Source organism: Adiantum capillus-veneris, chromosome 2 (assembly GCF_014529385.1).
Source record: "Adiantum capillus-veneris isolate H3 chromosome 2, ASM1452938v2, whole genome shotgun sequence".
Classification (NCBI taxonomy): Eukaryota; Viridiplantae; Streptophyta; class Polypodiopsida; order Polypodiales; family Pteridaceae; genus Adiantum; species Adiantum capillus-veneris.
The window spans coordinates 180,082,841-180,105,638 of NC_140932.1; the positions used below are offsets into that span (position 1 = coordinate 180,082,841).

At 43.5% G+C, this 22,798-nt stretch overlaps 2 protein-coding genes and 1 pseudogene across 2 annotated transcripts; 2 read left to right on the forward strand and 1 right to left on the reverse strand.

Moving 5' to 3' along the window:
- Positions 1 to 16,083: 16,083 nt before the first annotated feature.
- On the reverse strand, positions 16,084 to 18,727 carry LOC147464164 (uncharacterized). The gene is made up of 2 exons (XM_086482640.1): positions 16,832 to 18,727; positions 16,084 to 16,170 (listed from the first exon to the last, which is right to left on the reverse strand). Exons 1-2 carry the CDS (start codon positions 18,725 to 18,727, stop codon positions 16,084 to 16,086), a joined length of 1,983 nt encoding a protein of 660 aa, XP_086338766.1.
- A 1,195-nt stretch (positions 18,728 to 19,922) lies between these two features.
- On the forward strand, positions 19,923 to 20,937 carry LOC147464165 (uncharacterized). The gene has a single exon (XM_086493183.1). The coding sequence runs from the start codon at positions 20,527 to 20,529 to the stop codon at positions 20,935 to 20,937; it is 411 nt and encodes a 136-aa protein (XP_086349309.1). The 5' UTR covers positions 19,923 to 20,526.
- A 33-nt stretch (positions 20,938 to 20,970) lies between these two features.
- On the forward strand, positions 20,971 to 22,289 carry LOC147464166 (phenylalanine ammonia-lyase-like; annotated as a pseudogene).
- The last annotated feature ends 509 nt before the right edge of the window (positions 22,290 to 22,798 follow it).

Consider the following 22,798-nt stretch of genomic DNA (forward strand, 5'->3'; position numbering starts at 1 on the left):
CAAAGTTAGTTTCTGAAGCGGTTTCGAGAGGTGACTACGCCGGAAGAAGCTGGTGCAAAGCTGAAGGCGGTACGCCAGGATGTGAGTAAGGATTTTTCTAATTTCATTGAGTAGTTTAAAGCTTGTTGGAATCAGTTAGAGATTTCTACTGGGGTAAAACACAATCAATATTTGAAGTTGTCAAAGTTGCTAGAGTGCTTACATATGAGGATTAGAGAAAAGGTGGAGGACGGTGCGGATACATATGAAGACATGGTCTATCTGGCAAGGATGAAGAGCAAAAAGGTAAGTGGAAGTTGGAGCTGGGCATGTTGAAGCTGATAGATTATGTGCCTATTGTGGCGATAGCAGAGTGTTATTTGGTTCGACCAAAGGTGGTTCCAATTATTCAAAGTGCAGAGCCTATGGAGGTAAGGCCTATGGTTGGTTATGTTCCTTAGAGGTTTCCAATTTGTGATGTGCATGTTCCGAGGTTGGACTAGCTTGTCAACGAGGAGAAGCTTCATGCCAAGGTGAACCAAGGTGCAAAATCGGTAGAAGATGTTGAGGTTCCAGTGCGAATTAAGGAGGTAAAGCTTGTTCTTGTGGAGAGTTAATATGAAAAGGTAGCAGAATGCAGTTGGGTTGCAGATACCAAGGGTTCAGAAGCAGGTGGAGAAAGTGTGCAAAGTCATGAAGATGGTCAAGCTTTTGTGGAACATCATGCGGATGAAGATGCAGATACGGAGTCGGTATATGATGCCGTGATGATGAAGATGCAAGCTGGAGTTGCTTGGAGACAAGTGAGGAGGATAGAGCGGATGAGTCCACATCCTATGGCGAGGAGACAAAGTCTGACGAACCTGAGGTGGTAAAGGTAAAGCTGCCTTATTATGTGTTTGATGATATGGTAGTAGCCAATGTTCAAGGAGAACAGGGAACAAAGCAAGCCGATGTGCATGATGAAGACCAAGTGGAGCGGTCCACGTCTACAGATGATAGTATGCAGGTAAAGGTGGTATGTGGTTCCATGCTAATGGCCATGCTGGTGAAAGTGGCAGTGGAATATGCCACGGTGGTGCAATAGGTATAGAATTTTTCCAGGAGGGATAGAGCAATCGTGCCTATGGAGGAAGACGAGGATGATGCAATAGAGAGAACGAGTTTCTCTCTTCCTTGGCGGAGTATGATGCAACGGGAGAGAAAATGATTGAAGAGCAGGTGGTTGAAGCTGATAAGCAGAAGGTGCTAATCGACCTTGAAGGCTCAAAGATGTTGGAATCGAGTGTGTGGCCAAAGAGGAGGTTGTGTTGCCGAAGACGGTGGAGATTCTGATGCAGTAGACATGTCCAGTGGTGGATAAAGGAGAATCCTAGGCAGCCGCTTTTCTTCCATTGAAGGTATGTGAGCTATGGTTGATGAATATGATAATAGATACAACTATGTGGTGGATGGTTCAGCAGGTGCAAGGGTCTATGGTTGAGGCCTCTACTTTATTTGGTTGGGAGGGAGGGTCAAACATGTGTTGGAGCTTGGTGTTAGGTACATGTTTTTTGGATGGTGGTATGCTTGGTGCTGCTTAGTATGGAGTAGACAATTTGCAGAAGGATGCTTGGGGTGCTGAAGGTAGGCTATGGGCAACCTACACACATGATTGTCTATGTGTTGGGGTACGACACTATGGGGAGCAGTTACAGATGGGTGGAAGACACCAATGGTAGGTGTTTGATCCAGGCGGAAGCTACATGATGCAGGGAGTGGGTCAACCCACTTGAAGGTTTGGCAACATGCATAATAAAACTATGTATATATGTTTTTGGTTTTCTCATAGTGTGTTTCCAGGTTTGCATTTAAAAGTGGAACAAAGCTCTTTTTTGGTTGAGCATAAATGCTCAACTGGAGGGTGGTGCAACCAAAGTTGGTCGACCATTGAAGACGGCATGGGCAGGTACGGGCAGGCTAGCAGAAGCATGGCAAAGGGCTAGAGTAGCTACAAATATCCTGGGCAGGCAGGTAGCAGCCGAGATGTATGGCTGATGCGGTTTATAGTCCAAGAAAGGCTCCAAAAGGGGCTAATTTGGGGAGAAAATGAAAGAGGTTCAAGGTGCAGTCTTTGGGCCTATAAATGTAGAGCTTGAGGTGCTAAAGGAGCAGGTCCAGACGGGTCATCAAATTGAGCTACGGAGCCCAAGATATTGGACTTTGAAGGTGCAGTGCATTGTAGATCCTTGTCGGGCAGGGCAGCTAGGGACAGGTGGCCCAAGTGGATGTTATGGAGCATGCCCGTCTTTTCAGATTGTAGATCAGAGCTATGGATTGCAGGATATGGCCATTTGAAGTTTTATCGAGGGCCGAGTTGGTGCCTACATGACCGCACGGGAAGTCGTGCCAGCTGGGTTTTTTTGGGCCTTGACCGAGTTCAAGAAGGTGTTATGCAGTGGGGCCAACAAGAATTGACTGCTCATCAAACGGAGCCTGGAGCGGGAAGTTATAGAAGCCAGTCAAAGTCGGGGTGAAATTGCTCGAGATTAATTGCAGATGAAAGTTCATGTTTTTGCGGCCTCGGTTCGGATCTTGGAGAATCTTGATATGCGGCAAGGTCAAGAAGGAGCAAAGCTGATCATGTGAGCTTTTGGCCGGGTTTTGTAGACCGGCAATCGGAGCATTGTGTAGCCGTGGGCAAGCGAAGCAAAAAAGCAAAAAGTGGTAATGCTCGAGGATGTTTATGAGGGTCTTCAAGGCCTTCAAAGGCTTGATGAGCCAGAAGCCGCCATGTGGCAGGCCCGATAGTCTCATATCTGAGGACGGGTTGCGGATATTTGGGGTATAAGACCCACAGTGGGACGCCTTATATATCGTATGATGACGAGTGGGAGCTCTTGCTCGTGGTGGCTATGGCTTCGAGAGCCGGCGGCTCTATGCAGTGACGCGAGGTACTGAGCTAGGCGGTTTTTGGCTTGTGTCGATGGTGCGTAAGCGCCTGGTGGATATGGGTAGGCGGTACAGAGTGATGACATGGCAGTTGGGTGCACCCAACCAGGGCCGGTTCACATGCCCCCTCGGGCAAAGTTTTTTGAGGGGAAGGAATGGTACACCCCACTAGTGATATTGCTAGTGCCATGGGGGGGTCCCGTGTCAGCAGAGAGGCAGGGAGAAGCGCCAAGGGAGGTGTCCCATGCCAATGGAGCAAGAGAGAGAGAGAGAGAGAGAGAGAGAGAGAGAGAGAGAGAGAGAGAGAGAGGGTGAGTTCAAAGAGTAAAGGGGCGGCCGAGCCAGGCGGACAAAGGACAAAGGGAGCTACCCCCGCATGCAATTGTTTCCAAAAGAAGCGGACCAAATGTGTGCAATGCAAGGATAATTCTAATGTGAGCTCAAGTGGAAGTGTACGAGCTAGAGTCATTCCCCCTTCTCGTCTTTGCTTGTGTGCGTGTGTTTTTGGGCGTGTGTCAATGTGAGCTCAAGTGGAAGTGTACGAGCTAGAGTCATTCCCCCTTCTCGTCTTTGCTTGTGTGCGTGTGTTTTTGGGCGTGTGTCAATGTGTGCCCCCCGAGGTTTATCATGCAAAGAGAGATAGAGAGAGGCTGTGTGCGTGTGGAAGGCTATGAGATGGGCAGAGCAGAATGATAGGGTATGTTTGGTGCATTGCAAAGCGTGTGTGCTTATGGTTATGTGCAGGCGGTGGTTTGCTTGCAGACAGTGTCAAGTTTTGAAGGTGAACTCTAGTGGATTGGGGCGTTGTGTATACCCTACCCTGAGCTATAGTGAGGCATTGTGTTATGTGCTGGGTGTGTTTCACTTTCCCCCTCTCCATCGGGTTCACCAAGGATGTCGGGGATAATGGGTTCGCGAGGTGAGTCGGGTCAGCACCGGGCTACTCTCTATGGAAAAAATAGAAGACTAGCTGCACGACACCAAGCAAAAAGCTTGAATGACACTTAAATTACTTGAAATGGACACCATGAAAGCCTTAAGCTACTAATGATTAACCAAAGCGGAATTCGATTACAAATGTTGGCCATTAATGGCACTGGTAGAGCAATTCTCGAGCTAGTGAGAGCTTAATCCTCCCAAAATCTGTCCAAAAGAGTAAAAATTTATCGTGGTTACACCTTGAAAATCTTATCCACCTTAGTATGCCTGATATTAAAGCTTAAAACTTTGTGCTCCTTTGCCTTGGTCGAGAGAAAGAGAGACAAATTCAAGTTGAGCTTTTCTTCTACTTTGCATCTCCCAATTCATATCCCCTGCTTGGTATCCCAAGCCCGTCACACCAAAGTTGATCCGAGCTCCCTTTCTTTGTTCCTTTCCTTCAATTGTGTAGGGGAGAAAGAGAGTGCAATATTGATCTCCCCGATTTCCCATAGCTTTCTTTTGCATCACAGTAGAGAGCGAGAGAGATCTTAAAGCCCTGCTTTTACTCCTTTGCTTGCTTGAGAGAGAGAGAGAGAGAGAGAGAGAGAGAGAGAGAGGAGAGAGCTTCCGAGCCAAGTCTTTGATTTCTTCCTTCAGTCAAAAGAGAGAGAGCAAGCTTGCAATCACCTTCCTCTTTCCTTCATCACTTCTTTCCTATATATATATATATCCCCCACACAATATCCCCCTTTCTTTTTTAGTATGCTCCCCCCGATCAGCACCAAATCGGCCATGAGTGGTACTAAATGCAGCGCCAAGGGTTGTTGAAGCTTTTTTGCTTCGGGCTAACTTCTCGCGAGGCCCCCACAGTCCAACGCAAGCCCATCTTTTCCTTTTCCTAGCTCGCTACACTCAGCTTCGCCATGCTTTTCCTCCTAATCAAATTGTGACCCCCTACTGGCTCATCCTTTATTATATTCACGATGAACTAACAAAGCATGTGGATGGATAGGGGGAAAGGGGGAAGAAACCGCACCAAATTTTGATCCGATGCTTCAATTATGACAAAATCACTTGCTACAACAATCCATGAACACTCGCTACAATCCAGCTCGGCATGAAACACCGTCGAGCAAAAAAAATGGGGCAATTTTCCTGTGTGGCCCTCCTTGCTGAGACTATCGGTAAGAACAACCTCTTGATGGCACCTTCGTTTGCTTCAAATCCTTCTCCAAATGCTCCTCTCTCCTCGCTGAGATCTAAAAACTGCCTCTTGAGAGCTCATTTATCTCCTCCAAAGAAGCTCGCCAAGAAAGACCAGAGGTGCAAAATGCGACCCGACGCTCTCCAAAAACCTCCCCCCTCTTGGCGTTCACATTTTTGACTCCCCTAGCTCGTGCAACTGCTCCCTTAAAAAAGTCGAGGCCTCCTCTTAAAATAGCCCCCCCAAATATTTAATCAACGACGGCGCCATTGTTGCTTGTGACGGGCCGCCTGCTGACATGGCATGTTGAGGTCGAATGCGCCGAAATAGGCGGTGCTTGGACCGAAAAGGAGCGCGAGAGCAAATTTTGTTCCAAGGCCGAGCTCCTATAGCTCTGCACGAGCAGATCTTCTCCTCCCCCCTTCTCTGGGCGCTGCCGCCACACCATCTCGACATTTTTAATTTCTTTTCTTGCCCTTGGTCCACTTTCCCACTAGAAGCTTTCGACTTTGTTTTAATTTAGGCGGCTGGCTCCCCTTAGCCTCAAAAGACTTTGTTTTTGGCGTGCCCAAAGGGCAAAAGCTATAGAGATGCCTTCTCTTTTTGCTGACTAAAATAGAAAAAAGATTGAGTTGTATTTTCAAGCATTTTTTGATAGATAAAAAATGATGATTGGTTGAAATAAGATAGTGGACACTCATTTAAATGTACAGTTTGTAAATCTAATGATGGACAGTGTGTAAATCTAATAGTTTGTAAATCTTTGTAAATCTAATGATGGATAGTGTGTAAATCTAAATGTAAATCTAATAGTGTGTAAATCTTTGTAAATCTAATGATGGATAGTGTGTAACTCTAAATGATGGATAGGTCTTGAGTTTGAGTTTTGAAACATGAAGTGTATGCTCATTTACCAAGGATTTTGGACTCCCTTTGAAAGCTTGAAACGTTGAAAGTCTTATGGGTTAAAGGATATAGATTTTTTTGCCCTACCCAAAGGGCAAAGGCTATAGAGATTCCTTCTCTTTTTTACTGACTAAAATATTTTTAATTCATTTTATGTTGATTTTTTGAGTTTTTATAAAAAACCACTATATGGCATGATTAAAGTGCTCCGGAATGTGGTTAGGTCCGTGTCACACTATGATGCCCGCCTCATCCTTTTTTTGAAGTTGGTCCTTGACGTTGCTGTCACACTGAGCCTTTCAAAAAATGCTGCGCCGAGTTGACAACGAATTAGAGCAGCGCAAGTGGTTCGACGCCCGCCTTTCACGCTGGCAGACAGGGCTCAAAGCTTGTGATATTGCTTCTCGTGTGCACTTTTCGCAAATGGCCGCTGCTAAGTGAACTTAGCCGAGGGTGCAAGGCCGTCCCTCTGACAAGCTCTGCAGGCCAACTTTTCCTTTTTCATCTACGAATGGTTTGTCGCCACCTCGGATTGGCCAACCTTTGCCTGCCCCAGGGTGACACGGGCCTTACTCTATGGGTATCCTAGGAGGTTGGTAAAAGTAGGGATAAGGATTGGGGACGTGTAGGCTATCTATTGGTCTATGATGATTTTTGGAGGGTCATTAGGGTTGCGGAGTAGCTCATCATTTGAAGTTCAAGGCCGAACGTTCATTCTTCGCTTACATCTCCCCTGTTTCTCATCTGCAGCGATGGCGGCAGAGCAATGGCGAGTTCTACAGGGTGCGGCCTCGCCTTGAGGAAGTTGCAAGCGTTATGCAGAGCTCGCTTTCCAAGGATAGCATTGGCGTGTGTTATTCCTTTTCTCGCTCAAGGGCATACTCGCTTGGAGCGGCCCGCTGTTTTCTCCAACTGTTTCACTTAAGAAAAATTGTAGTATGCTGTGTTTCTGTGTTGGCTCCTGACACGTCGTGACGCCTGCAGTTCTTGATGCGATGCCCTGATTCGACAGCGGACAGTGCTTGGCTCCTGGCAGGTCGTGACTTCTGCGGATTTTGATGCGATGCCCTGTTTCGACAGCGGACAAGGTTTGGTTTTGTTTTGTGTTGGGCTCGTTCTCTGCCTGAGGTTTAACGCTCTGCTGTGTAGCGAATCGTCTAAGCAGATGCGTCAGAGCGAAGAGTTGAACATGCTACATCCTAACGCCACTCGTCGCATGGAGACCTCTCGTCATATGCCCTGGAGGATTTTCTGTTGTGCCGTCAGGTGCAGAACTGTAATACATGTCGTTTTGCTGATGCAGTTTTATGCTTGCTGTTTGTCAAATTTACTGCTTCACCTAACCGAATGCGGCTTATTGAGCGATATCATTGTGAAGGGAAAGTGGACGATTGCTGTTGAAGCTTATTCCGGGTATGGGTCGGAAAAGCGTACAGATGGGCTATAGTTCATGGCGCACTTGCAATGAGAGTGAACTGCTTCAGCCCTTTTTACATATTATGAGAATGAGATTGCAATGGCAGAACTGCTTTGTTTTGTTTTACTGGGTTTTATCTTCAGTGTGGGTTGGCATTCGTAACATGCCCGCAAATATGATGGTGATGCGGTAATGCTCATAGGGCACTCAACTTTCCCACATATAATGAGAGTAACCAATTTTATCTTCTCTGGCTGTTATATTGTCTTGTGCTTATATGGGTTTCGGTGTATGCCTGCATGATCGTCTTTCGGTCTCTTGATATACCTTATTGCAGTTGGGATGTTATTCATCTTGATGGCACACCATCTCTGTTAGCTGCTTCTCTCAATTTTTGTTTTCATCCTGGGTCTAGAGTCAAAAAGGTGATAATGAAGGTAAGGTGCATGGGCTGCATACATGTCTTTTTGGTCTTCGTTGCTCAAGAGCTCTCTCGAGGACACATTGAGCTTGTTTTATCCGGTGGTGGGTCACTACAGAGAGAGGGCCAATGGCAGGCTGGAGAATCTTTGGAATGATGCAGGTGCTTCTTTTTATGAAGCTTGGGTCGACTGTGGATTTGATAGCCTTCTGTGGTGGATATAAGTATTTTGTGTTCTGTTACGCCTCTGTAGACGAATCAATAAAGGCTTTTTTTATGTGTAGTTTGCTTTGATAGGGCGGGGACGCTGTGATGTCGACTCATTTTCTGATCATCTTCGTATGAATAGAGATGAAACATAAATAGATTGAGCATTTTAATCAATGGTATGATGTATACTTTTGGAAAAGCTGTGATGATAAGTACATACCCTGCTACGGATTCACGTGCGTTATGATGTAGGGTATTGTGTCTGAGCTTATTGGGTAGGGCAAGTTGATTGACCTAAGGTGGAATTAATTAGGAATCGCACAACACAAGATGAAAGAAATAGCACTTGTGCAACATAAGATAATGTTGCCGTCCGTATAGATTAGTTAAGCGCCAATTTTCATGTAGCATATCATGATTGTAGCGTGCAAAGCCGCATGAATGCTACAGTCTCTGACATTTGTGTGTTAAAAAAAATATGAGCCATTTGAATGTTCATATATTGTTGATTTTTTTTCAAAACTTATGTAAAAAATCTTTATTATATAATTCCAATTTTTTGTGAGATATTCACTTAATTCTTTTCAAAATTTAAAAAATAAAAAATAAATAAAGTGAGATATGTTCAATAATTCTGAGATAGGTTTTAAAGACACCTTCAAATAAAGTGCTGTCTCAAAAACGGGTCTTTAAGACAGCACGTCTAAAGATTTTTTCATGAGTGAAGATATTTCATCCACTTTCTTTACCCTCTGCTTTTGGCTCTATGGTAAACGTGAGGCATTAACTCACTACTTCTTCTCTCCCTCAGCTCCTATATAACCAACTATCTCTAGCACAAACTATATATGCTATTACTTAAGCTTAAGGTCGTCTTGCTGAAAGGTGTTTGCGCTTAGCAACTTACTTTCCTCCTTCAATGGATACTCACATGAATGGTAAGTACTTTGCATAACAAAATGTTATTTGAGCTGTGATTACCTTGAGCATATGATCTAGAGCATTGACTTGAGCATCTTTTCGTAGATGTTAGTTTGGATGATTCATTGTTTGAACCTGAGCGCATAGAAGCATCCTTCTTACACAAAGAGTCTCTTGGGACTGCGAAGTGTAACACTGGTGTTGATGTGTCACCTTTGGCTCCAAAGGATCGATCCACAGAGTCTTCTCCGCTTAGCAAAAAGCTTAGCTCTCAGTAAGAGGTAATTCCCCGCTGCTTTCTCTAATTGGATTGAGTTCTTTACTCACACGAATGTTTATGTTTAGGTAAAGCTTCTAGGTGTTTGGCAGATAACTCTTTTTCGTCATCTCTGACAAAAAAAACAGATGAAGCACAAAACGAGCTCAATGCTGAATGTTTCACTTCGCAGCTGGCCATAACTCCTGCCTTAAGAAACTTAGCTATCTCCGAATTGTCAGAGACTGCAAATTTCAGATTTGCTTTGGAAGGCAAAGTGATGTGTAAGTATGGTACTTACAAAATACCTAAGTCTAACTTTGGTAGATACATGCGTGCAGACCTTCTTGACAAGGAATCTCGCCATACTGTAACTTTTGTTGTGACCGATATATACCTCTCAGAGTTTATCGAAGCCTTTGCTGTTCATGATTATGTGTGTATAGAGGGCACTTGTGTCAAAAGAGCTGTTGCGAAAGATGGTGGTACTTGTTTATGGGCCTTGTATGCCGACACAACCACTTTAGTTGTTAAGGTAGAGCCTTTCGAGTGCTGTCTCTATCTTTATCCAGAGTAGAAAATCAAAGAGTTGCTATCCCAAAGTTCAAATGCTAGCGAGGTTGTGTCTACTGTCGCGTTCATTGTTGTCAAGATAGAGAATGCAACAAAGAGTGATGGCACTCCTAGTTTTCGATTGACTATTGCTGATGGGCCGTGGACAAGTGACCAAGCAAGTGTAAGTCTTGTACTAGCTTTGAGCAGCTAGTTAGTATTTTTATCTCATGTTTGTGTTTATGGCAGCTTCTCTTTGTTCCAACACGACGCCTCGACTATCAGCTTATGGTGAATGAAGTCAAAGAAAAGGGATTTTACACTTGCGTCGCTCGTAACATCAACGTCTTCAAACACTTGTCAAACACTCTAAGTGTTGTCGATGCTACAATCTTATGTCCACTCCCTTCCTCGTTGGATGATCTCTTTCAAGAATACTTGCATAAGCAAGTTTCGAATTTAGGTTTTGGAAGGAAAGTAACTTTTGTGCTTGTGCATTGAACAAAATTCTGTTTCTTTTCTTATTGGTAAATGTTGAATTGGTAGGTGTTTGGGACTTTGGAGATTGTGAGTGTAAACAGCTTGGATGTGGAGTTTTCTTGTGGTATATGCAAAGGACTGAATGTAAGTCTCCAAGCTAGCAATCCATTTTGCTACTCTTGTGGAAGACAATGTACAATCAACAAGCAACCACTCTTACCTGCCAAATTATATCCTCAAGACAGAGAGGCTCTTGGTGTTATTTTACAAGGTGCTGTAGTTGACTCTGTGCTGGGATTCTCTCGTCCATTCTTACATCTTTTCAAGAAAAGCTTGGTTGAGTTAAAATCTTCGCTCTTGAACTTTAAGAAAGCTCGTTAGTTCACTATTGACAAGTCAGGGCAGGTGATTGCTTTTAAATCTGCTAGTTGTATTTCTTCGTGTTGTACTAAACTTTTTGAAATATGGCAAGCAACCTCGTTTTGTGGGCAGATAGTAAAAGATTGTATGTTGATCCCATATTTAGTTGTAAATCTCCGGACAACAAAGATGTTTTGCTAAGCCTACTTCATCTTTTAAACTTGGATATTTCGTTGCAATCTCTCGAGTCCAAACTTGTATTGTAGATCAAATAGCATTAAAAAATGAAAACATTTTGAAAATCTGGGTGCAGCCGTTTTTGTCAGTTCGGTTTCCCACGATCACCCTCACGAGAAACTTTGGTTCTATATCCAATCGCGGTGTCGCAAACAGAGAAGGAAGCACTTTTAATCAATAAAAAACGCATTGACGATCAATTGCTTGCTCTTGGGCATGATTCGGAATCATCATATGATGAATGGTTGACCTCTTTGGGAATGACTGAAGAAGTGTACATTAAGTCCCTTTCGGTGGCCATCACAGAGCCAACACTACTCTTGAAAAGACATCCAAAGGACATTTACACAAACAATTTCAACAAAGAGCTATGTAGTCTATGGGATGCAAACATTGACATTCAATTCATATTCAATGGTCATGGCGCTACTGCATATTTCACATCATATATGACAAAAAATGATTCAACTGCAAGCAAAACAATCAAGCACATATTGCAAGATTGCAAGAAAACAAATGTGCCAACGGTGGATCGATTGAGAAAAATTGGCTATGCTTTGATCAATACACAAGAAATGACATCACAACAAGCTACATATATTTCTCTTTCGTTGCCCTTGCATAGTGCTAGCAGACAATTTGTCTTTATTAATGCAGACTTCGAAAGCCAACGTACATTATTGTTGAAAAGAAGAGATGCATTGAATACTTTGAATCCTGATGATACTAGCATTTTCTTTGATGATCTTGTCACAAAGTACACTAATCGTCCAGATAACCTTGCACACATATGTTTGGCTGATTATGCAAGCAACTATCAATGTGTTCGTGATTATACTCGCAAGTATAAGAAATCTCGGGTCATTCGATATGCTAACTTCAACCTGGAGAAAGATGCAGAGAAGCATTTCCATGAGCTTTGTTTACTCTTCCTCCCATTTACTGGCGATGAGAAAACCTTTGAGAGAAGTGTTGATTGTTGGAAAGACAAATATACCACAAACTGTGCAATTATAGATGCGAATCGTCAACAATATTCTAAGCTTGAACTTGGTGCAACAAGCACTAAAACATTCTCATTGCCCTCATCCTCAAGATCTGAGCATAACGAGTCATACAAATATGAGTTGGGCCTTGATATTCAACCAACCAAGCCCACCACAAGATCCTTACCAACATTTCGAAAATTGGCATTATGTAACGAGGAATATTACTCACTTGTGTCCAAGTTGAATATCGATCAACGCTCCCTTTTTGATGACATTATGCTTAGGAAGCGGCTGCAGCCAGCTCAACCAATCCATCTCTTCTTGACTGGGGGTGCGGGAGCGGGAAAAATTTCACTTTGCAAACAATTGTGCAAGGCCTGATTCGTCACTACAATGCCTCTCTTGAATTAGATGTTGATCTTCCCTCAACATTGTTGATGGCATATACAGGAAAAGCAGCTTTCAACCTTGGAGGCACAACAATTCACTCAGCATTGTGCTTGCCCCTTGTCTTCCAACCAAATGTTTCTCTTTCTTCTGAGAGCCTTGCCGAGCTCTCACAACTATATAAAAATCTCAAGCTTGTTGTGTTTGATGAGGCTTCTTTGATTGGAAATAGGCTCTTGCGTATCATAGACACAAGGCTGCGGTCAATTAAGCACAATCACATAGAGCCATTCAGGGGTTTAGATGTCATCTTTTGTGGTGACTTGTGTCAAGCAAGCCCAGTTCGTGATCGTTGGATATTCAGCGAGCCACAAGATTCTTTGCAATTCCTCTCACCTTCGTTTTGGCTCACCCATATAAAATGCCACGAGCTCACAAAAACAATGCGTCAATCAGTCAATGACTTCATTGCCATTCTCAATAGAATTCGCAAAGCAAACCACACAAGTGAGGATTTGTTTCTCTTGAATACCAACCATCACGATAAAGCCTCTAACAAATTGACAACACCCTATTTATACTTCACCAATAACTTGAAGGACTCGCATAATCAACTTGTTTTTGAAGAATTGCCTACTTGTTTTTGAAGAATTGCCTACTCACCCATACATAATCCATGCGAGAGACAACCACCATAAAACTTGTTCAAAAAACCTTGTTGTGCCAAACAACCCACAAAACACAGCAGGCTTGTCCTCAACCTTAGAGCTTAAAGCAGGAATGATTGTTGAGCTTTGTGCTGGGAATATCGATATTTTTGATGGTCTTGTGAATGGCGCTGATGGAATTCTGAAACTCATAGAAAGTAGAGCTAACTGTCTTGTTGCATGGATAGACTTTTTTGATTCCTCAACAGGCTCCAAACAACGACACATGAACCAACACCTTAATACCAGTTCCATTAACCCTCAATGGACACCAATTTTTCAAACAATGAAAGAATTTCAAGTTGGTAAAAATGCATTAAACACTGTCTCCCGAACTCAATTTCCAATACAAGCAGCGAATGCACGCACTATCCATAGGTCGCAAGGCTTGACAATGAGCATAGTAGCCTTTGATCCAACATTAATAAACTCACATGGATTGGTCTTCACAACTCTTTCCCGCATCAAAGATCCATCAAACCTCCACATTCTCAATCCGATTCATCCAACTCAAATCAAAGTCGACAAAATTGTGCTTGATGAGCTTGAACGCCTTAACAATGAAGCCAAATGGGAATATTTGACAAAATTTCCATTCACATACAAAACACACACATCATATCATTCAATCGTTGAACATCGTTTCTAGTCACAAATACCTCAAACATATCAAAGAGGATTTGAATTTTACAAGTTCTGACATTTTGTGCCTTCAAGAAACAAAGCAAACAAATCCTTCCAATGATCTTGCACCAGAGTTTCATCATATCCATCACCACAAAAAAATTGGTGTTTCAATCTACTACAAGCCTAGTATAAAGCTCCACTTTGCAAACACACTGCTAGCTCCAGGGATAGAAATCATTTAAGTTATATTAGCCATCCATGAACACCTTGATTGGGAAATCATATGCGTCTACAAATCACCGAACACATCTTCAACCGCATTGGTGACACAACTCTATCCCTTGTTGCAACAATCCAATCCTACACAAATGAGTGTCATCATCGGAGATTTTAATGTAGACAATGAGCCCACAAACAATCAATATCATTACTTGGAGGAGAACTCCAAGCACATGGCTACACACAACAAATCCATGATGTAACCACTATGTACAACTCAAAACTCGATCATGTTTGGATTAAAAATCCCCCTACATCATTCATCACAGGTACACGATTTTGCTTCTGGTCTGGTTATTCATCCACACATCTAATGATTCCTAAATAATTCTAATACCTCCCTCCCTCCCTCCCTTCCTCCCTTCATCTCTCTCTTCCCTCATCCTCTCCACAAAAAGAAACCATGTTTCCATATTCTATGCCTGCCTTTATCCTAAGAAGCTACCACTTTGCTACTCTTTAATCCTTCATTGAAGTCAACATTCTATGATGTAATCTGCAAATCACTTTCTTTATGGATCAATGTGACTTCCATTCTTGTAGTTTTGTGTTCCCCTTTCATGTTCTTAATTCGTTCCATGTATTGGCAGGCCTTGTGATTTTATCACTTGTTTTTTCAAAAAGCACAATTTTTTTTATGGTGCATAAGGACACTCATTGTAACTTGAGGGTTGAGACGATGAACGTTTCCTTTGAAAAATGAGAAATGAGGATGCATTTTTTTGTAAATTGTGAAAATTCAAGAAAACTAATTTTGTCTCTGAGTGGTGGTAAAGTGAGAGAGTCCAACAAAGCACCCACATCGTGGATTATATTTTTAATTGAAAACTTTTGAATATTTCTCTTCTTTCAAATTATTGAAAGCATTTTCAGTTTCTATTTTAAATAAAATGATGCGCTCTCTCTCTCTCTTTCTCTCTCTCTATAAGCGAAGCATGTAGGGTAAAGGGGCCAACTTAGGGCCACCTAAGGGGAAAGTTTGGTTTAGGGGTCAAATTTGGGTGTTTTTGGGTGTTTAAAGTATTGGTCAGGATCCCTGCATCTCATTGTACACTAGTAAAGAAGGTGAATGTGTTGCAGTGATGGGAGAAGGGCTATTTGGGAAAAACAAAGATTCCTTTGTATTAAAAATGGGCATGAAAAATAGCACTTTGGATCCCCTTCCACTTGTCCACCCTCTTTTCAATATAGGCGTGGTAGGTAAGCACTTGCAGAGCCAGCACTTACTACTCAAGCACCTCTTAAGCGTGTTATTAGAGCCACGCTTGAGCTGACACGCGTCCGAGTCTTATCTAGCTTGTAAGCTTTGATGACCCTATTAAACTTCATGCTTAGAATACCCATCCACCGTGCATGGTGTACGCCTCCACTTGTGCATCCCACGAGGCCAAGGCTTGCCCCTATGAGGTCATTTTTCCGCCAAGGCAGTGAAGAGCGAGCTAGGGGCAGACCCTGTGTACGGGGGGGAAGTGTGAAGAAGAAGGGAAAACACTCTACACTGTCTACTTCAACTTCGTCGACTCTCATGTTTACAGCTGCGGGAGGCAATCAGGTACAGCCCTTGTTCCTCACACACTAGGCTCAGTAGCCAATTCTTTTAATTCTCATTTTACTTCATATCGACCTTCACATCATGAGCTTCTGCGCAGGAAGCACCGCATACCAAGCCTGTTTTCATGCACAACAAGCACCAGCGAAAGTCTTCCCAGCGACTCACTACCTCAACTGCAAGTGTATTCCACTAGGCCAAAGCATGCCCTTGCTTCTAGTTACGCTCTGCAATGCTGAAAGATGCCCCAGCTTGAAAGCTTCAGGTAAGGCGATATGCTAAACTGTGAGTGCATGGAAGGCAGTACATGCATGAAGTAATGTGATGTAAATTATTTCATCAGTAGGCATTGCTTGCAAATTCCTTTAGTGGACTGAGACGGATACTGATACTCACTTATTTAGCAGCAATGGGCAACAGCTAGCAGATGACGAAACAGCAATGGGCAACATTAGTAGATGATGAAGCAACATATGGGGCATGCAAATCCCTCCTCGCAAGAAGACAACCCAGATTCATCAACCAACAACATGGCGATGAGACCTTTAAGAACAAAGTATACAGGTGAGTTTTATACTCACTCAGCAATGTATGGTTCAAGAGCAACATTTTTATATGGGTGATGCTTCGTATTCACTCAACAATGTATGGTTTGTTTCTTTTTTGTATGTTCCAAAATGTGCATTACAACGAAGCTAAACCAAGGCAATGAAACTTTGCATATATATTCCGTCAAGATGAATACATGACTCATAGGTCGACAAAAGCATGGAGACCAAAATGGTATAGTCCAAGAGATGACATTGCAAAACTCATAACAGTAGTTACAGTATTAAACTGGTGTAAAAGAACTAAAAGAACTAAGTGCAACATGATTGTAGAGTTTGTTGTTGATGCATCAAAAAGCAGTCGATGGTTGACTAGGTCGGGCTCGCATTTTGTCCAATCTTTGCCTTCGAGCCAATGCATGATATGGATTAGGGACATGCAATGGCCTTATGTAAAGGTCATATGTAGGTCCACCTTCCCATAGAATTGAACGTAATCTCTATTCAAAAGCTTGCTGTTGTGCCTCCCAGACTTTGCGTGATTTCCTTGCTTGTTGTGCCTCGATCCTTCTTTGTTTTGCTGAATCTTTTTCTGCTATAGTTTGCGCTTTTTTCATCTCTTTCTCCAAGCGCTTTGTCTCCTTTGTCTTTGCTATCTCTTCCTTCTTTGCGGTTTTAGCTTTCATACTTTCCATGTACTGAGTAGAAGTGAGTATCAGGCTCTTCGTGTAGTCAACAAAGGCTTCGCAATGCACTTGCCTTATGCATACCTCCGTGGTTGGTATTTTCAAAAGATCAATGAAACGTTGACTATTATCTGCTTGCCTTGGTGGAGAGGGGTGATTGGGATTTTGATTTTCATCTTCAAGACCTTGCATTCTTGATTGAGTTGCATGTGTAGAATTTGCATCATTGCTGCCAAAAGAATAGTCCGAATCCAATAAACGTACATTACCTGCATTCTCATCATTGGCTGTATACAATCTTTCTTGTGAAGGCCCTTGAAAGATGGACATGTCTTCTTCTTGTAATAGCTGTGTGAAGGTCATTGGTGTGGCTATCTCTCCAGGTTCTCTCAATATGTCTTCGTCAAGCTGTGCTGCCATGTTGTTCAAAGCAATTATTGCTTCGTCTTCTATGTTTGGCTGCATTGGTGTGTTGGGTACTTGAGATAGATTTTCGATGTTATCCTCCTCTCTGAATATTTCCGTAGTTTCATCTTCAACTATGTTGATGTGCTTGCTTGGCATGCCCTCAAAGTGCACTGTAGATAAATTTAAAGGCCATATACCTGTTGCGCGAAAGCCAGCAGTGATGTTGGATTCTGTGAAAGAAGATTCTATAGCCCTAGCAACAATTGTTGCAAGTTCTGCTTTTGTGGCTTGCCTAGATGAAGTTTTCTGTTGCCAAATGTCTCTTTCCTTTCTAAATTGCACCTTCAATGACTTGAAAACACTCACATCTAGAGGTTGTAGCTTATGTGAGGTATGAGCCGGCAAGGTGATGATGTCGATTCCTGCAGCATTAGCTTTTTCTACTACATCTAGGGATACATGACTGCCATGCCCATCTAAGATTAGAAGATGTCTACTAGACTTACCGATGGTTTGAGTTATGGCATTGTCGAAGTGCTCCAACCATGCTTGGAAAAGTTCTCCCGTCATCCAAGCCTTTTTTTGCATGGCCATTGCTGCCCCTGGCTCACAATGCCGAATGTAATTACTTGTGATGTGGCTTCCTTTAAAAATGTAGTAGGAGGGAATGGCTTGACCTGTTGCATTAACACAGCATAGTACAGTCATCCACTCGCGAGAATCACATGTGACTCCATACACTGCTTTTGCTCCTTTTCTCGCAAGAACTTTCATGCCCTTGTCCCTAGAGCCTTGGAAACCTGTCTCATCCTCATTCCATATGTTGGTGGGTGGGTAGTTGTGTTCCGTGTATAGCTTTAGAAGGTTTTCATGAAGTGACTTAACAATTTCTAGCCTAAACCTGCTAGCTCTTGATTGGTCTAGCCCTTCGGAAACTCTGAAGACTAGGTTAGGATGTCTTCTGCGAAATCCCTCCCACCAGCTCTTGCCTGGAATTCCATTTGAGAACATTGTATGCCTCGTTTGACATATTTCTGCAACTTTGAGTTTGACATCCAAGACAGAAACTCCATGTCCTGATTCACATTTTAAAAAAATCCACTGTAGCAAAGCATCTTCTTCCTCATTACTCAGCTGAGTTGGCGGACCTTTTTTCTTTTTCTGAGTTCTCCCTTCCTCCCAATTTGTTATAGCAGATCTACTAATTCCAAATTGCAAGGAGCATTTTCTTAATGACAGGCCGTCTTCACGCGCTTGCAATGCCTTGGCCATATCCAGCTCTGTCCATCTCAAAACAGTACGTTTCTTGACTTTATGAGGAGTCTTTGGCAGTTCTGCTTCACCTTCAGTTGGCAAGTGGCATGCACTGTCTTGAACAGCTTTTGTGAGGTTCGTCAATGAAGTCCTTGTGTTTGGTGATGTCCTTTTTGAAAAGTTGGGCTTTGCTTGTTTAAGAAGAGGTTTGATTTTACTTGCAGATGATGTTGGCTTGTTGGTGGTTTTAGGTGATGTGGAGAGAGGTTTATGGTACTGTCGGTGTTGCTGTCTTGCTGATGGTTGGACGATGAAGTTTTGATGTCGGTCTCTGATTGGTGGAGAGACATTGTCTCTACTCTCATCCATGAATTGCACTTTCTTCTTGCACTTGCTTTGTGGGGATGTGATGTGGGAATGTTGTTGAAGATCAGATGCATGTAGTCGGCTGCCTTTAGACCTTGCTGGTGTATGGTTTGCTTGCTTTCTTTTTGGCATTTTCGGATTGGCTGCATGTCAAGAAAAGATGTTACGGCTGATTGATTACACAGATTGAAATTGATAAGGTGGCTCATAAACTCATGAAGTGAAGAAGGTAGAAGAATGTTCTTACTCTTGAGTAAAGCACAAAGATCTAATCCAAAGCTGGTTCCAAGAGCTTGGAGTATTCCTTCACTGAAAACTTTCTTTTGGGAGCAGGTTTAGGAGAGGGTAAATGGAGATTTTCGGATGTCTTCTTTTGTGTAGTTGAAGATGAAGGGAGTTTTGGTGAAATGAATGGTGCTTGGTTGCGAGGTAATCTACACATAAAAATGGGCAGGACATGTACCTTCCCGCAACAACAAACTCTTCCACTGTTCTTGTGCAGCAGCTGTGAAGTACAAAGAAGACCCTCGAGCCCTGGATGCCTCTCTATCAAGCAGGCTTTGCATTCACATGGGGCTCTTGAAGTCATCATGCGAGTGCTTGCATTGCTTAACTGTTGTTTGCGATTGAATATGTAGCAGCCTAAGGTGAATAGTTTAGCATGTAGATGAGAGGGGTTGTTGTGCTTGTGTTCAACAAACTTATAAAGGTGTCTCTTCTGATAAGGCACAGCTTCATCTATGTGCTGGTTGTTGGCGCTTGTTTTTTGTAGTGGATACTCTGTAAAGTTTCTACTCTATGAAGGTGGTGTGGGTGGGTTGGCTTGTGCTAAATTGAGGCAGTGGTGTGGGTGGCTTGGCTGGTGCTTACCTATTGAAGTTGTTCTGGTTTTGATTATATAGTACGGGCAACAAGAGTGCAACTCTTAACGATTGTCTGTGTGTCCTGTGGATTGTATGATGTATCTGTGTATTGTGAAGCATCATTGCTGAGAATGGTCATTTATGTGCAGGTAGTGGATCATCAAGCGGCAGATTTTGGCGCGAAGGAATCTGAGAGCTTATTAGAGTTAATCATTTAACAAAGGTGTGCAGAGGTGGTCGTGGTCCAGCTGTAATCCTTGATGTACGTGGACAAATGCACAGATGGACCCTTTGTAAGCCATAACTGGCTTTGTAACTTTTTTTGGGCCACGTTAAAAAATGGCTATAGAAATGAAAATATTTTGGACTAATATTGGGTTATTTGTGTCCCTGACTTGTGTCTCATTATTGGCCCGGTTTTTTATTGGCCCTTTTACCCTAGCGGATCCCAACTGGCTTGCTTCCCCCCCCTCCTTCCTGCGCGCGTCCACCCCCTCTCTCTCTCTTTTCGCATGTGCAAGACATGTCGATTGTGGCAGTGCAGCTCTCTGTTCTCGTGCGCTTGATGGCCCTGTCGTCATCCGCCTGTCTAGTGTGTCAGTTTGGGTGTCAATGCTCAACGCCACCTTCTATAGTCTATAGCCACTAATCTAACCTCATTATTGGGTGTGGGTGGATGTGGAAATTTCGTAAGCAGGTCTCTTTGTAGAGCTTTCGGGCCTCCATGGCTTTCCCTTCTACTCGGCTGCACATTCATCATCGTCATCATCAGTATCCCCCGCCCTCTCTCGTGCCTTGTGGGCAGCTGGATTTTTCTCAATATTCCCTTCCCCCCTGCTCCACAAACTTGCCCTGCCTCCGCCATTTGCCTTCTTCTGCGCTTCTCCAATTTTGCTCACCCACCAGTATATAGCTTGCGGAGAGAGACGCCCTCTCTAATTTGTCCCATGCCTTTTCCCACAGCTATGCTTGTGAACTCCCAGGTGTTGGGGTTGGCAGCTCGCCATCCCTATGGTGGGGAAGGGAGCAGTCTCTCCGTGAAGGCATCAGACTCAGACTCAGGCAAATATGGTAGCAGAGTTTTCTTCTAAAGGAAAGAAGAGAAAATCAAGCAAAGCAAGACTAGCTCTCAAGGATAGAGAGCAGGAACCCCTTATTGAGCTTCTCAATGAGGAACTTTTGGTTTTTGTTATTTTATTTTGGGCTTGCAATGCTCATGGGTTTTGGTGTTCTGCAGCTAGCGGTAAGGCTTGCAGCGCTGGTGGATTTGATGAGGGGTATCGACCTGCTGTAGAAGGATCGGCCTACGAGAGACACCGTTGGCCTTGGATTTCGGCATGCAGTAGGGGCTCGTTTGTTTATAGGAGTGATGCTTCATATCTGTCAGGTATAGAGCCGTTTGTTACCTTGTATGAGCAAGATTTGCCACAAATATTACAGGATAGTTATGGAGGGCTCCTCAGTCCTCTCTTCGTGTGAGTGGCTGTTCTTTGTGTTGTTTCACTCTAATATATGCTGGGCAATGGCATTGAGACTCCCTTTGAGCTCCAGCCCAAAGAGGGTCTTGCCCTTGTCAATGGCATCTCGGTTGGTGCTGCTGTTGCGGCGAAAGTCTGCTTCGACGCTAATGTTCTTGCTCTTCTCTCAGAGGTTCTTTCTGCACTCTTTTGTGAGGTGATGCAGGGCAAGCCCGAGTTTACAGATCCCCTTGCTCATCAGCTTAAGCACCATCCAGGCCAAATAGAGGCAGCCGCAGTAATGGAGTTTCTATTAGAGGGAAGCTCCTACATGAAGGCCGCAGCAAAGCTGCATGAAACTGACCCCTTGTCAAAGCCTAAGCAGGACCGCTATGCTTTGCGGACACCGCCGACCTCAGATAGAAGTCATCAGAAATGCTACGCACTCGATTGAGAGGGAAATCAACTCTGTTAATGATAACCCTCTTATCGATGTGTCACGGGACATGGCTCTGCATGGAGGCAACTTTCAGGGTACTCCCATTGGGGTGTCTATGGACAACATGAGGATTGCACTTGCTGCCATTGGCAAGCTCATGTTTGCTCAATTTTCTGAGCTGGTTTGTGACTATTATAACTCAGGTTTGCCATCAAATCTGAGTGGGGGTCCGAATCCCAGCCTGGATTATGGTTTCAAGGGAGCTGAAATAGCCATGGCAGCCTATTGTTCTGAGCTTCAATATTTAGCGGTCGAGCTTGATGAAGCCAAAGGGCGCGTTGATGAAAGCTCCAATTGGGTCCTCAACAACATCCTGAAAGGCACTGACACTTATGGTGTCACCACTGGCTTTGGTGCTACCTTGCATCGCTGCCCAAATCAGGCTGTGGATCTTCAAAAGGAGTCCGTTATTGGTATTGACAACTGACAATGTCCAAGAAAAGCACCCTGGCACAGATGAGGTATCTCTTTGTTGCAGAAGTGCGTTCACCCTATGGATGAATAAAGAGTGGAGCCAGCCATACTTTTAGAGGTGGTGGTGGCCACTATGGGCTATTTCGGTATAAGACACAAGTCTGATGAGCTAGGTGATTAAGTTCTTGTGACAACATTAGGTACTCATTGGTGCTGTTTTTTACGTGATCTCGGCATGTAGTAAGTCACAGCGCTGGCCATATGTGCTATTATAAGGTGGGGTATCTCGACTTGCTGCAAGCCACAGCCTTGACGGATTTTGATGTGCTGCAGAATTGCAGCCTGCGGACGGTAGATCCGGCCTTGAGGTTCACACATGTTATACGAAAAAAAAGTATGGTCTTATGATTTTGTTTTGAAAAGTATATTCTTTGTGGCTCTTAAGCGCAGCAAAGATATCTTGCAGTGATGGTCATAGTGAAGTCTTGACTTGTTTCCAAGCATCATATATAATAGTGTGCTTGCACACTAGTCTCACACTAGACTGAGCAAGGCAATTTCGGGTGATATTTTACTAATGATAAGATGTTTAGTGCATTTAGATTTTATGGGAACGGTTTTCAAGAAGTTTGGTTTTGGCTTTGAGGGTTGTGTATGGCTTTGAGGGTGTTTTTGAACTCTCTTGTGTTTGGAAAATGGAACACTTGCCTTTGCGGATCTGGTTGCTTTTATGGATAGCCCTGGAGCGTCAATGAGTCTAGGGGGGTACGATGTTATTTGCATTTGCTAATTCAGCAGCTTGCTCCATGACTTCGCCGCATCCCCCTTACGAATATACGGTCACTTGCCAACCCTTAACTTTGGTATGCATTGATTTGTTTGAGGGTGTCTCTGTACACGATGGCTTGGCATTGGCAAAGGTAGTTGGACATGACATAGGTGATGGTCTTCAGGACTGGAATAGGGCACT